This window comes from Rhea pennata, chromosome 3 (genome assembly GCF_028389875.1).
Source record: "Rhea pennata isolate bPtePen1 chromosome 3, bPtePen1.pri, whole genome shotgun sequence".
In the NCBI taxonomy this organism is placed as follows: Eukaryota; Metazoa; Chordata; class Aves; order Rheiformes; family Rheidae; genus Rhea; species Rhea pennata.
The window spans coordinates 20,245,405-20,261,578 of record NC_084665.1 but is presented as its reverse complement, the minus strand read 5'-3'; the positions used below and the strand labels follow the sequence as shown (position 1 = coordinate 20,261,578).

Below are 16,174 nucleotides of genomic sequence, written 5' to 3'. Positions count from 1 at the left end.
TTGTAACAAAGAAAGAGGTGTAGTTTCATCAAGGAAGCTTTCCTTTAAACTTTTATTTTATGGAACCATAACATGAATTGCGTCTTGAAGTTTGGACAAAAAGCAATTTCTGTAGAATTTGTATGCATCATTTTTGATTGCCTGCTGTATGTGAAGCCTGAGTAAATGATTTGCTTCCATATTATGCTGAACGTTTGTCTCAATGGAAAAAATGCTAGGAAGAGCAAAAGTATATAATGAGGATAGCAGTTTACAGGAGTGTATGGAAATCTTCAGTGATAAGCAAAAGCTTATTTAGGATTTGGTCTTTCTCAGTTCCTTTGGATTATAGCCTCCTTTCAATGAGTGTGAATAAAGAAGCTGCTATTGATGTTAATGCAAATTATGTATGTGTACTGGGAGAAACATATACTCCAAAGTCTAATTATTTTATGCTAATAACTGAACTGAAAAGATACACCCTCATTTCTGGCCAAAAAAGCAGCAATAGTTCAAAGAATTTGTAGCAGAATAATCATTTTATCCCTCATTTAGACAAGCCAGCTCTGTGACCCCATGGGGACAAGGGAAAATTCTGGCACCAAAATCCATGGTGGTGCACTTGTAGCTCCAATTAAAAATGAGCTTTTTAAAAAATATTTTTGACAAAAAATTAATTGTGCAGATGAGCTTCGGCGAGATGCCTGACCAGCAGCTGGCTGGACAGACTGCTGAATGTGGGCAGTAATGAAACAAGCCTCTCCACTAAGGGGTTTGTTGAGAAAACCCATATGGAATATGCAGGCTACCCTGCTGTGCCTTCTACTGCCTTGTCTCTACAGCAAGCTGCTGAAAGTGTCAGCTGGAATAAACTCTGAATGCATTAATATTTGTCCCACCTGCAGGGCTTTTTCCCTCCGTTAGCGCTCTGTCGTGCTGGCGCCTGCTCTGTGGCCCAGCGTGCCGTCTCTTCCCCCTTTGCTGACCCCTCCGCTGCTCTGCATTAGGTCTTGTGCCTGCAGTCTCGCAGCAGGCGTGATGCCTCTTGCCAAGTCGCTCTGTTTCTTGCGACTTCCTTGTCAAAGAAAGAGCTGCAGGCTTTGCCCGGGGGAAAACAGGAACAGGTTCAGTGCACCATTCCAGTGCCGTATGAGGCAGCTCTGGGGCAGAAAGGTTGTTTTCTGTTATTTTACAGCAGCCAGATTCTGGGCTGGGCTGGGAATAGTCCCCTGACCTAGATCGCTCTGCCTTGGCCCAGGTCTTTACTGTGTTTTTGGGCATGCAAAGCAAATGCAAGCTCTATGGGGAAAATTGCAAGGGAGTTGGGGGGGGGGACACTTTGGGAGAGTTAAAAGAAGCAGTCCTGATACGCTGGGTATCATGACAAGGGCTAACATTAGGCTTTTAACTGTATCATTAAAAACTGGTTTGGGAAAAGGACAGAGTGATAGGACATGAACGATTCCTTTTCTTTTTACAAACCAACCCATTATCCCCCTGCTTTTCCTGCCTTTTCTCTGATACAGAAATAGTTCTGCAGAAACCATTCTGTTCAGGTGCTTCTTCTGGGGCAGATGGCCTGTCACAGGCAGCTATGCCCAGCTAACCTGATGTGGTACAGCAGTGGTACCAATCCCTCCGCTGATTTATTAACGTGTCTTGTGATGGGGATCCCTAAACCTCTGGCTCTGGGAGTTGGCAAAAGGCAGCTGGCAACCTTTACTGTGTGCAGCTAGTTCAGTGCAAATCCCTGGTCACTTCCTGCTGGGCTGTGAGAGGTGTTCGTGGGGACAAGCTCCCTTGTCTTTTCTGTCCAATATATTTCTGTGGTAATAGAATAAAGAGGTAGCTATGTTGTGCTGTAAACAACCATCTGCTCTACATGAATGAGAGCAGCAGCATAATTGTGGTTTCCCTCTGTCATAAGATTGGCTTCTGTTTTGTCTCTGGTTTCTAGTTATGAAATTTCCTGTTAGAAGACATTGTACAGCCTATCTAATTCCCACCGGGCAGAGCTTTAGGAAGATCACTGTTTTGTAATTCCATATCTCATATCCATTGAGATAGCAGTAGAGAAGTCTAAAGGCATTAAAAACAGACAAGAAAGGCTCGCTAATACATCACTACTGCTCCTGTGAGCCTTGAAGTTTAAGCACTGCAGATTTGAAGTATTAGAGGCAGCTTGGACTTTTTGGCAGTTGTTGCTGTTTCATTCCAGGCAGCCAGCTTTGTAAAAATAGGAAATATTTTTTTATTAAACCTAAACGAGCCCTCTGCAGATGTCATCACCACCTGGCTGGGGAAGTGCTGACAATACTGGGCAGCAGTCAGTGCTAGCAACCAACCTGCAGGGTGTAGTGGGGACCTGAATCAGAACAGAGATGGCAGGAGTTGCCAGGAAGTCAGAAAATGGCCATTTGCGGTGGCTCTCTCCTCCACACAGGAGTGCCCCCTTTTACGTGAGGTAAAACAGAAGCCTCTTGGAGAAATAGCTCCCAAATTCAAACTGTATCATTTGCTTACAGAACAGAAGAAAAGGGGAAAGGAAAAATCATTTTGAATGGTGGTAAAACAGAAGGGGTACAGAAGAGAAAGAATGTAGTCTGTAGCGGGCCAGTGCTTCCAGAGTAGGGCACTCAGAGGATGGCAGCCAGAAAAGAAATCAAGACATTCGTGCCCTTTCAAACACATGGTCGAGAATGCCTGGGTTCTGTGTGATGGGGCCAATTTCTTCTTTGCTGTCTCCACATGACTCCAGTGGGTCATGTTTTGTGGAGACACAGCTAGTCTTAAGTAACCGTTTTAACTCTGACTTCCTAAAATAATTTTAAATCAAATTGGCTTTCAGCTTGGTTCATGCACTATATGTAATAGGGCAGCAGTACTGTACTTTAGTTAGCCTTCCTCCCCTCCTAAAGCCATATCTGAGAATCTCTCCAGAGCTGGCATTCTGGCAAGCACTTTTGTAGCATAATTTTTCACTGCCACTGGACCCAGCAGGGCCCATCTGCTCAGAAGGACTGTAAAATCAAAGGAAGCTGAAGTAAACTTTTACCCTCGCCCCACTGTACAAAAAAAGAGCCCAGAACTGCTCTACCATCATGTCCATTGAATATTATTATTGGGCTTTTGGGGGAGCTGTACAAAAATGCTTTTCTTTCTTTAGTGAGAAGCCACTTAGAACATGTGTAAACATGGGAAGCAAAGTAGACCACCAAAAGGATAGGGCAATGCGCTGTTCTGTGATGAATGTGGCTTTATGACAAGAAATTGTATTTAAGATTTCATCCTCTGCTGACTTAGTTTCCCCAAATGATGACATATACAGGCACATTGCAAGGCTCTTGGCTCTCTGTATGGAGTAAGTATACTTCAACTTAATGTCTGTAAAGCAAATTGGTGTATTTAGAAAAAAAAAAATGCATGAAGTTAGTGCTAAAGCCACTACAAATGAGTTTATGTGACTGAGGATGCGCTTGGACATCACCACAAATATTCACACCTATGCAAGAAGTCTCTTCTGTGTCATGGTGGGTCAAGTGCACACTTCTAAGAAGAGAATAATTTTACGTGGCAGTTGAGTCTTCCCATACAAACCAAATGGAACAGATTTTTCTCCAAATTGGTATGTTCTCACAATTCCCGCTTGTCTAGAGCTTGTTTCATGAAATAAATTAACAGAGTTAGAGAAATCTTTAGCCTATGAGCTTTTATGTTCTCTTGGGACATATCAAATGGCGTATTAATCGCTTATGTGGAAACAGCAAACATTCTAATAGAATCTTTATACCAACTTTAAATGAATATGTTACATATGTTAAATAAAGGTGGACCACAGGTCACTATTTCCTTGTAGGACCAGTGAACTATCGTGGAGTAGGAAGAAAACCATGTGCTGAAAGAGTACCCAGGACAATAAGAAATGGCCCAAAGTTATAAATGAATGAATTACAGTAAATAGGGAATTACTAAATGAAAGATTCAGCATAATGTGAGCACTACTCTGCCTTTTATTATATAGATATGTACAAATTGCCAAATTCTAGGACAAAAGGCTTGTGATCTCAAAGATGAACTGGATCTGGTTCTCATTTAAGCTAAAACTCTTTTCATACTGCAGAAGGGTACAGATAGACCTCGGACCTACTCTGGGACTTCCTCATCATCTGGAAGATTGATGATGGCCTTAGTAATAAATGAAAATAACTCCTGAAAAGTTTTATGCTGCAAAGGAAGAAGAATAGTTTTTTGTTGTTGTTTGTTTATTTGTTTGTTTTCTCCAAGCAGGGTGTTTTAAGAAAGGTGTATCTGCAGTCCTTGGCCAAGGGATATAAGAGAAGGAAAAGCTATTGTTCGTAACAACTATTTTTGCAGCTGAGATGGGAGGAGCCATACTTTATCAAGTGCACTACATGCATAGGGCCCAATTTTCTTCTCTGGCACCAGGCACTCTGTTTACATCTATGCAAAGAGATTGTAAAATGCTGCCATTCTGATTAGTTTGGAGAGACTGATCATTTGTGGGCCCTAATATAACTGGTGAGACAGCTCATTGGAAAAATTACCCAAAAGTTGTTGATAATATGTCTTTGTGGATTGCATTCTGATCCACTGATGTGGATCATCTGATGTGCACAATTGTATCCCATCTCCAGGGAATTTCATATTCACAGAGATCTTTCATTTCAGAATCAAGGTAAATGTCCAGTTGTCTGGCAATGAGGCATTGTTTGAAATATCAATTACTTTGATATTTCTATCATTAAATGCCATGAAGTGTATTGTCAGCTTCTCTCAATAGGATAAGAGGCAGTTTTTCCCTCCTGTACAGACCTCTTATGATTTCAGAAATATTCCTGCTCTCTTTTTTGCTTCTTGAGGCAATGAAAAAATTGGAAATCAGAAGATGTTTTCTTAGAACAGCTAGTACTTATGACAGTGTCCTGGTCCTGGTATGAGCCCTCATGCCAAACTGAGGACAGACCAGAGATGTGAATCAAAAGTTTGCTTGATCTTAGGGCAGTACACTGGACGTCAAGATATTTAGGGCTTTTTTCCATCTCACTTTTTCTCCTCAATATAATTCTGTCTTGGAGCAAAAAGACTTTCGCAAAAGGGTAGGACACTATAAAAAATTATGTTCTACCAAATTGGCATTTTCCATTGCAGACTATCTATGCTCTGCATTTGTTTTACATTACCGCCTAACCAATTCACTTGAATTTCAAAGTAGAAGCTGGAGGAGCGCTATTGATTGCTTAGCTGAGCAGGTTGAATATGATATGCAGCTTCCTCTTACACATTGATTCCTTGTCTCTTTACTCACTGCTTCCTGAATGTCACTGAACTGTGAGAGGCCTGCTAAATGGACAAAAATATTGATTTCTTTTCCCCTTCTTTTATTTTTGAAAGCTTCTTACTTACCAAGCACTGAACTAATATCAGGAAAGTGAAAAGTCACAAAGTAAGGTGGCAGCAAGTCAGTTTTTGCTCTTTTTTTTTTTTTTTAATATGAACTTGGTTGCAACTTGAGTTCTTTAAATTGTGTTTCCATCAAGAAAGGTTAATTGCTCAGTGGAGTTCAGGCTCTTCACTTTAATATGCTGTTGTCTGATTGATGCTGAACTTGAATGATAGTTTCCTAAATGGCCATACCTTTGACGTTATGATTTTTAGCGATTGTACCACAGAAACTAGTGAACCCAGATGCCCTGAGTTTTGCTGTACGAGGCAGTCAGTAGCAGTCCTTGCTGAGAGAATTAAACAGTGGCAAGTCCTTGTCTTGTTGGGTGCTCGCTGGGCTGAGAGATGGGACAGTATCTTTCCCAGCATGACAGAGGCCCACATCTCCCCATGGTGAGCAAAGCTGGGCTCTGCACGTCAAGCATGAAGGGAGAGAGTCTGGCTGCCAGTTTGAACAAATTTCTTGCATTGGCCGGAGTACCTCTTGAATAAGACAAAACTTTCCTGTCTTGTCCCTTTACCTTCTCTTGATTTTTACAAACGTGGTTGCTGAGAGTGCTTCTGAAGGCGCTCGTAAGACACAGCTGTTACTAGCTGAAGATTGCCCCTCTGATCTTTGGGATGGCTTTAAGAAGATAGAGTTTTATTTTGTAGAAGAGAAGCTGCCATGCTGGAAGAATAGCTACACTTGGAGACTAGCTAATGTTCTTATTACTGGAAGAAAATAATGTTTTTATGTAGCGCTGGAGCCAGCAATTTAGAAGAAGGCTAGAGGAATGATCGCTCCCTGTGATGATGCAGAAGGTGGGAGGAGATTTGTTTTCAAACATCTCATTTTAGTGTTTCACTGATTTTCTGGGTAGAAAGTCATGTGAAATAACACATGCCAACCTGAAAATAGGAGCAGGAAGCCATGACTGTGGCTGCTGTGCTCTTTTCTCTTAATAATTTGCTGGCATTGTCATTGCCAGGGATGATACGCACTTTGAAGAAAATATCTGGGTTTTCTAAACTGAGGGCTCCTGAAATCCTGGCTCAGTAGTGGAGCTCTGATACCACTTCCTGCTCCCCTGGAGTCTCGTCAGCTGCATATGGCCCCTATATTCATATGCCATTCATAGAGCTCAGCATGCCCAATGCTGTTGGGGGAACTGGCCATGAAGTCTAGTAATGAAATGGGGTGATAACAGTGGGCCGTAGACTCTCTGCTCTCAAGAACTGTCCCTATCTGTCAGGATGCCAAGCGCTTGAAAGTCTGGCTGATTAGGAATGGGTCATGCACTGTAATCAGAGAACAATACTCAGCCACCTCAGTTCCCAAGGAGGCCCCCATTGCCATTTAAATATGATTCAGTTTTCTTCAATTCATCTGACTTCAGCTACACTGCAAGTAGGTCTGTACTTCCTTTACTCTTATAAGAAGTGTCAGTATTATTCTTTCTATTTTGTAGTGGAGAGTCAAGAAAAACTCAGTTGCTTTGAAGCTTTAACAAAAATGTGTAAGAACGTGAGGCGAATGTTCCTCACCGACGTCTTCAGAGCTTCTTAACCAGGAAGCAAGCTGTCAGATGATACAAGTGATGTGTGTGTACTTTGTGAATGGAATCAATATTACCCTAATAGAGATATCTCTTTTATTCTACATGGATGAGGTGGTTAATAAAATTAATAAATTAATAAAATTAAATGTCTTCATTTGTGTTTACTTACAGTTAGACAAAAATCTGAGGTGAAAGACACATTTACTCATTAACTCTGTATGGAGTTTGGGAATTGAAGGGCTCTCTTTCATGTCTATTTTTTGTTGTCACTATGTTTGTTGGACCACGGCTTCAGGTGTCTTGGTATTCCAAACCACCTATATGGAAGCCCAATTTGTAGCGTCTAAGGCCAACTGTCAGCCTGACTTCTTAAAAATGCAGGCAATCGCTTTTCACCTTCTTCTGTTTCAGGAGAGGACCTGCAATGAAACAGAGGTTTTAGAGGAAAAAGATCCACCACTTTCTTTGGGCTGATCATCTTACTGCTATGTTTTGGGGTTTTTTTAAAAGCTATGCCTACTATACATCATCATTGCAACTTCCACTGGAATTCTTCCACTGGAATTTGGCCAGAATTCTCCTGTATTTGATTTGAATTTTTCGATTCTTGAGGTTGGAGGTTGTATATGCTCTTCCACTTCTGTTCACCCAATGGTATGAACATTTAGTAAAATTGTCATTTATGCTCAATGTAACAGAGTTATTTAACTGCAGGAGTTCAGCAGTACAATTAACCCTGTTCCTTCAAAATGAGAAGCTGATTATCTTGGCATTCACAGGAGAATAGAGCACAGTTAGAGCACTGTGGTTTCTGGCCCTCCCAAATAAAATTGATTATTTTGTTAATTTGTATTGCATCAGTATCCTACTGGTTTATTATCATCCAAGTGACTTTATGCTCCATGCATAAGTACAAGTATATTAAAAATCAATACTTGAACCTCTTTCCCTTGTAAGTATCTTATCGTGCATGCATACCTTCTTCGATTCACAGCCTTCGTGCTGATCAGAATGCAGTTAGCAACTTGTTCATGATTTAGTGACATGCTAATAAAATAGATGCTCAGATTTTGCTCACTATTTAATCCTGTATCTTAATGAAGAAGGAATAAATGAATTAAGAATGAAAAAAACAAAAGGCTGTTATTGCTGACAGATAAGTCTAACTTTGAGACAATAAGAAATATGCTGTTTTAATAAGAAAATCTTGTTCCTTCACTGGTTTCTAATGAGTGTGGTGCACCACAGACTCATATCCTTCAGAGATGTTATTGTCAGAAGCTTGAGACTTACAAAACACTGAACTTCCTGCTTAAGGAAATAAGAGAAATAAGTATTTATAAGACAATATGAGGATGCATTGTGCATTTGATCAGAGGGCTAGTTCTGAACTGGGCAGAAATACACAGGATTATGACTGTTACAAGATCATAATGTGTTTCAGTGATTTTCTACTATTCCTCTTGCAAAGATGTGATCCCAAGTTCTCTCATGGCTGCATGAGGAAATGCATGTATTTTTAGAACATATTACCCAAGGCATGGTACCTAATACATATATGTTACAAACATCATTGGGAAGGTTGTCCTTCTTTAATACGAAAACTGTAAGACAGAAGCAGAATAAGATGCAGACCATCTCCTTATCTAAACTAGGGTATGAAAGCCCAAGTTTCCAGCTCTGAAAAAATGCCATTTTTCTCATATAGAAACACTGTTGGGGAAAGGACTAGGACTCTCTCGAGTCTGCTCTCTGCAGCCCTAAATGGACAGTTCTCCGTTGAAATCACTGAAATTGCATCATCATTTGCCAAGGAAACGTTTGTTCCTTTGGGACTTTCTTCTGGAGCATAGAGATGTTATCTAATCTTGGGACCATTGCTTTCTAGACATGTTTTCGTTAGGAGAAAGGCAAGTTCTTACCTTGTGCGAGGCAAGAACATTATACAAGCTCACTGAAGAAGGCAAGGTATAGCTTATCTAAGTGTTAAGATACAAGGCTTTACCCAAATCTTTCAACCTATTTCAAGACCGAGATGTCCAGTCTTTACTGTTTGGTTTTTGTTCAGAGGAGCTATACTTATTTATATTCTTGTCTCACAGAATTAAAATATAACGTAATATAAAAAATATATTTTATTATAAAAGTGTGACAAGTCAGACAAATGAGATGATTTTGATGAGTGAAAATGAGCCTGTGCTATTTCTGCAAATTGCTCCCCTCTTAAAAAAAATACTGGGCCCCTAAAGCGTTGCTTTTTAATTAGTAGAAAACCTATTCTGCTAAATCCTGGTTCAGTGCCTTAATGCAGCAGGTCCTGTAGAGCCAGTAGTCTTGTGTGGGAGCACAAATGCATGAATTCTTTTTCTCTGACATCCCTCTAAGTGAAGGTTGGCTTCTGTTCATAATTACTTTATGTGATGACAGCTTGGGCTTTGCAATTGCAAGTACTGAAGCAGGGATGGTAATTGAGGAAGGCATAGTGACAGGTGATTGCTCTGTTGTCTCCATGGCATCACTGAGCCTTATTTTAGAGGTATCAAACAGTGTGCTTATACCTTTCTTTACTTTATACAGTTATCTGGCACCATTAAGTACACATAGTGTGTTTCCTATTTAATCACTGTCCTCTCTTCAGCTTATTTTGTATTAGTTTTTTCTTTCTTTTCAGTCTGCTCTACTTTTAATGAACATGCACAAATAATGGGAAAACATATATAAGTGAAAGCACCTACCAATTAATTATTTTACTCATTTTGTACCTTCAGCTAAGGAGCTAAAAGTAAATTTTTAGATACATAGTTACTACCCTTTCAGAGCAGAGCAGTGGTTTGTAGTAGCCTCTTTCAGAGTGTGTCAGGTACATGCTGCCTCGACCTGCTCACTGTGAGTTGGTATTAGGTTTTCAGTGTTATAATGAAGCAGTGTGGCTGTGGGGGAAATAATTTTTATTCCCAGTCAGTTGGTTCCCAGTTTCATCTCATCCTTAGGCGTCTCGCTGAGCACTGTCTTTGAGGCTCTGCTTTAATTAATGGAGACAAAAGGACAACTCTAGGAATGACTCAAATGATCTAACATCTGATTTAACCTTTGGATGAATTTCTTTTTCTGTTGATTTTGTAGGGAGACTGCCACGACATGAGTGATTGCGACACAATATTTTAACTAACTCCCCTATGCATCTTCTTAATCAGAAATGCCAAACTCATGCACACAAAAATGTTTCCCAAGTCATGACATTTAATTAATGATCGTGGATCTTTTTCAAGAAAATGTCTAAAGAAATGTTAGTTTCTTTTCTGCTTTCTTTCTCTGCCACAATGTATACTCAATTCATGGTTTTAAGTTTTCCTCTTTGATGAAGAGTGGAGTTTTTTTTCTTTTTTTTTAATGAAATGCTGACACTCTCATGCTGTCTAGGTTCCAGGCGTTAGGCTAAGAAGAGTATGACAAACTTGACAGCGCTTTTGCAAGGCCTAAGAATATGCTAACACAGGATGCATTTGGGAGGGTTTGGCGGGGGTGGGGAGCATCACTTAGCATTGTATTTCATCAAGCACTGAGTTCTGTGAGTTAATTCTATATTCCACTAAAAGAGGTTTTAGTATATGACACAGAGGTAACACACAGCCCTTCTTCTTCCTACAGTTATGTTTCTCTGTAGCCTGGTAGAGACTGCAGGCTCCAGTGTTTTCTATCAGTTCAAGACAGTTGCCAACACCCTAATTGTACCCTTTCAGTGGACTCTTTTAGAGTGTCCTTTTAGATGTGTACAAATAAGATTATTATGGTCTAGTATTTGTGGGTTTTGACTCTAAAGATATTTGTGTCTTCACTTGCATTGTGTTCCACAGTGCTTAGTTAAATGTTTTTGTGGATTTGCTGTTCATAAAGAAAAAGATTTCTAAAAAACCCTGGATATTTTTATTTCATAACCAGTATTTTAGTATCTTCCACTTCTACCAGTCTGGTCAGGTTAGTGACTTTTTTTGCCATGTATTTTTTTCTTGCTAGTGCATTTATGTATCACTTATTTATTACAAGGTAATTCCTGAAAGCTGTCCAAGATATTTCTGAGAATCTCAGGAGTACAGTGAGAGCACGCAGCCCCAGATATACTCCTCCCAGCAAATCTCTTTGGTGAGAAAGGCTATTTACTGCTCTGAAAATGTCTAGGAGAGAGATCAAAAAAATTAAGACAATGTGGTTGAGACCTGTTTCCTCAGTTTATTAAAGGCCTGCAGCTTGGAACAGGGGTATGTTTGGGAGTTAGCTAAATAACTTCTAGTGATGACAATATTTTGATCTTGGTGGCTCAGAAAAAGAAAAGGTGTGGCAAATTTCATAAGCAGCAACACTAATGATGCTTGATAGTTTTCCTTCCCTTAGTAGGGGCTCTTTCCTATGCAGATTCTCAGGTGTCAAAAACTTGTTTATGATGCATCTTTCCTGCAGATAGGATGCTTTTGAGTTCTTAAACTCTCTACTTTTTTGCAAATCTGGCTGAAATAAGCCACCAATTTAGAATTTGCTAATGAATGACACAAAGACAGATGGACAGACACAATATCATTTCATAATCCTTATCTCCTATGAAAGCAAGGCTAATAAATCTTTGTAGTTAAGGCCATTGAGCTAAAGATGTAAAACTTAACTCTTCCAGGTAAAGAAAGCTGTACAACAGGAAGGCTTCAGCAGAAGAAAGCGAGGATATAGAGATATCAATGATATTGACATCAACATGAATGATCCCTTATTTACAAAGCAATGGTACCTGGTAAGTTTTTGATAGAAACTTACAGTAATCACATACTAATGTTTTATTGTAATAATAATAACTGATGTAATTATTACTGATGTGATTAAATAAATAATTAGCATTCAGGTTATTCTATGCTGTTGCAGCATTCTTTCTGAATATCTCACAAGAACTTCAGAATGGCTCTAAGGCAGTATCTCCTGGGGTTTTTTTAACTGTATGTTTTATCCTGGGACAGCCCAGCATATTTCAAGAGTTAAATTTCATTTTATGCAATGGAAAGATCTTTAGACGGCTTGAAAGAGGACTGTATTGGTGTCTGTCAGCATTCCTGATGTGCTGTTGTGACCCTTAAAACTACATATGCATCATATCTTTGAACTGTTACCAGATGAAACCTTATTGTAGAATTATAACAAAAAGTTCTAGTGTACTGACTAGAAAAAGTTGAGTTTTCTTTCTTACAGAAATGCTAATATTGTTTACTTGATTTTCCCTTGTCAAAAGCTGAGCTGAAAACTGATGTATTTTGGCTTTACGCTAATGACAAAAGAAATTTGTATTTGACTGAATTTTTTCATTTTTCATGTGTCAGATTTTGTAAGGAAAAGCCTTTTCTCTTAAAAAATGAATATTTCCCTAAAAGTAGTCAAAATGACATCTTTCTATTAAAAATGTTGATAAAGATGCTTTGGGTCAATCTTGATATTTACGTATTTATAACTAATATTTGTGATGAAATATCTTATAAATACAATGCTACCTTGTCCACTTAAGATAGTTCGTTTTGATTATGAACAGTGTTTCTTATTCTCTGTCTTTTTAATGCATTTCCTATGTTTTATGAATCTCAAATTTGGCTTTTTTTTTCCTAAGATGAGATTTGTCTGATAAATAAGAGCATGTTAGCATGCATGAGACTTCATCCTTAATGAAATGATAAACTGAAATATGGATTAATTCAGTTCATTCTGGTACTTCAATCAATCAAAATGTTGCAGTGATAAAACTCAGAAGATTTCTTATCAAGCTATACATTCTTATTTTTTAGATTTAAGTACACTAAAATGCATTTTGAAATGAGAAATGTGTCTGACACAGAGCAGAAAAGTTTTGCTTCTGGAACAGAGAAATTTACGAATGAGGTTGCTGACCATGAGTAGTGTCTGCAGCGATAGGAAATCATCTTTACCATAGAATCATAAAATCACAGACAGACAGACAGACACACATACACACTCCAAAGCTTGGAAAGGATCCTTGGAGGTCATCTTATGCAACTTCCTTCTCAAAGTGTGGCTAACTTGATTATCAAAGAAATCCTTTCTGGTACTAAAGCCTGTGGTCATGAAGTCCTGTACATCCCTGCCAACTGCGCTGATAGGCTTGAGCAGAAAAATCTCACTTCAAGTCCAAAAGCTTCACTGTTTTACCATGTCTTATTAATTGCAGACAGTGAATTTACACAGTTTTTTGTTTACCTCTGCATTATTGCAATAGATATGATAATGTACAGATGTGTACTGCAAAGTAAAATGGATGTACTTTCCACACCCAAAATACATGAAAAGATATAAGGCAAAATTCAGTGGCTGTAGAAATGTGTCTATCAAGTAAAAAAGACTACTCTTCTTCTTCGCTGATATATTAGATTAACACTGGACAAGCAGATGGGACTCCTGGACTTGATCTTAATGTAGCTGAAGCATGGGAGCTGGGATACACAGGGAAAGGAGTTACCATAGGAATTATGGATGATGGTAAGTGAAGACTGCATGTTAATTTAATACCTTTGAGTAGCTTTCTCCATGTAATAAAAACAAAAAAAAAAAAAAAAAAAAAAAAAAATTAAAATTTAATAATGGATTGCTTATAGTACTGAGACAAATCCAACCTCTGTAAAGGCTTTGAGATCTTCAGTGTGTTATAAAGTGTTGCATTAGCAATACTTGGATCTCCAAGCACCAAAAGTAGCCTGCAGTTATCACGCAGAAATCTTCCAGGACCTACTATAATGACCATTAGCCAAAGGAAAGACTCTCCTTGACTTCTGTAGGCACTGACTGGGGGACTTAATTACCTTACAAAAAGTACTTACGAAAACATTTTCTGGGTTACGTTATTCTCAAAGTCATACTTGACAGCTGGAATAATTAAACACTTTCGTGCTGAATGTCCGTAAAGACCTGTCTATTAAATATATTACAAACCTGAGGCTAAGTTCAAGAAAGATGAAGATAAAGAGTATAGTTGAAGTCACAGCTGTATTTGTTATGGATTCCTAACAGTGCTGAAATACAGGAATTCTGTGCAGTCTCTCACCAGTTTTCTTCAGGCAAAGTTTTGCGTTTATCCTTTTATGGTGAGTGAACGATACTGAAAATAAGTAAAATGATTGGATCTGCATGTGTTTTCTAGAGTCAACCGAGATCTGTCCTTATTCATGTTTGTTTCTTATCTACTTAATCCTAAAACAACGTCTTTGTGGAAGTAAAAAGTAGACTTACATGTCTGTATATTTATGTCAAAACAAATCACAGTTTCAGTGGTCCCACAGAGCCCGGACTTCGCATTCAGAATGACTAGACATGACTGTGATGGGGGTGGCAACAATCTAATTGAGTTTCAGGTCAAATAAATCTACTGAAAGGTATGGGCCTGTCAGATGATACAACATTTTGAGGAGAGAATTTGGCTTATATTCACTTTCAGCAACTGTAGAAGACTGCAGCTGAATAACATGATCCTCCATTGAAACCTTTGTTGTCCATCTCCCATTGGTATCAGCAGGTCTATCTGCAGTTGCAGGTAACAATTTCATCAGAATAACTGAGACAGTAAGCCACTCTCCTTGCTGGTAAAGTCGAGCACATAATAGTCTGGTGTTTGGAGACACAGGACAGGGTAAGGTCAGAATGGAATGTGAGATTGATGGCTATTTGTTCGCATATTTTAATTGCTTGTGTCAGCTTGTCCCATCTGAGATCTACTGCTTTTGTTATTCCACCTGTGGGGATTTGTATACTTGCAGTATTTGAAGATAATTCATGCATTAACATGAGCATATTCTGCACCACTGCCCTGCTGTGGACTTTAGCACACTACAGAAGCACAGAGCCATTTAAACTCACATTTTGGAAAATCTCAGGGTTCTTCTCAGTGTCCTATCTGATCCTGTGGGTATAGCAGTGTTGTTGTCTTCATTCAACTACACCCCAGGTGTTCGGGTTGAGTGGAGTCCCAGGCGAATTGACTATTCCTCCTGGCAAAATTTTTCATAGTTTTTTGTTAGGCTCAATTCAAATAAAATAAGTCAGTGAGCTTTAGTGAATGTTTGACTGGACTTGTTTCAAATTTCTAGTTTATGTCAACTTTTCAGAACCAAATAGCTGAATGCTCAGAATCTAGTTTTAAGGAAAGTATCATGATGTTATATGTCAAGAGCCAAGACCTCAGACTGCAACGTGTGCCCAGAGATTTGCTAAACTGATCTAATTCAACATTAAAAATATGCTGCCTATCATACAAAGAGTAAAACATGTTTGTCATAGTGATCTTTCCAAGTCCAATTTAGGTAATTTTCCATCTACATAATTTACAGTTTCAGTGGCTAAAATACTCTTTTTTATAGCCTGTACTAAACCAGTGCTTACTGAAGTTGACAGTTTTGGTATCCTTTGAGATAACAGCACTTACATACAGATAAATTGTGATCAAAACTAGCCTTACTAAACAAAAACAATCTACTTTACAAATTAAATCAATACATTTTGTAGCTGAGCACACGTCTTCAGCTGACACCTAGATTTTTACATAGATGATTGAAAACTAGTGGGGTCTGATGCAGAAATGATACCCAGTTTAAAAGTCCACATGTGAAAACTGGGATCTCACTTCAATCAATTACATTATTCATTATTGTTTTCTTGTATTTGCAATGGAAACTTGTCTTGTTCTGTGATCATTAGAAAGTCTTTTTTGAAACTTCTAACCTTTGGTTCTGTCATTATCTTATTGCAGGAATTGATTATCTACATCCTGATCTTGCCTCAAATTATGTAAGTACATGCTGACATTTTCTATAAAATGCAGAATTTCTTATTTTTATGGTCCGTTTTTCATACACGATTTTAAACAGTGAGTGGAATAGAGTACAGGTGAATTGCTGGTCTTACAGATGATACATTTTGCTGTGAAAAGAAGCAGACTAAAAATGAGACTGCCTGTGCAAGGAATGAAAAGGTGACAGGGCTCTTTGCAGAGGAATGACAGTGCTGCCTCATGTTAAAGAAATTGCAGCTTGCAATATTGGATTTAGGACAGAAATGAGTAACCCAAGACATGGCTCTAAATCCTGCTATTAAGATGCAGAATGCATCTGTCACTTGAAGGGCTACAGAGCTGTGGGCTCTGGCAAGACTGCTATTGAGCA

General features: G+C 38.7%; 1 protein-coding gene across 1 annotated transcript in view; it reads left to right on the top strand.

The window, feature by feature from the left end:
• PCSK2 (proprotein convertase subtilisin/kexin type 2) overlaps positions 1 to 16,174 on the top strand; it is a 118,390-nt gene that overhangs the window by 43,429 nt on the left and 58,787 nt on the right. The window contains exons 3-5 of the mRNA XM_062571744.1: positions 11,647 to 11,760; positions 13,394 to 13,502; positions 15,763 to 15,800. Of these exons, the coding sequence (XP_062427728.1) occupies positions 11,647 to 11,760; positions 13,394 to 13,502; positions 15,763 to 15,800 (261 nt within the window). The remainder of the gene's footprint in view (positions 1 to 11,646; positions 11,761 to 13,393; positions 13,503 to 15,762; positions 15,801 to 16,174) is intronic.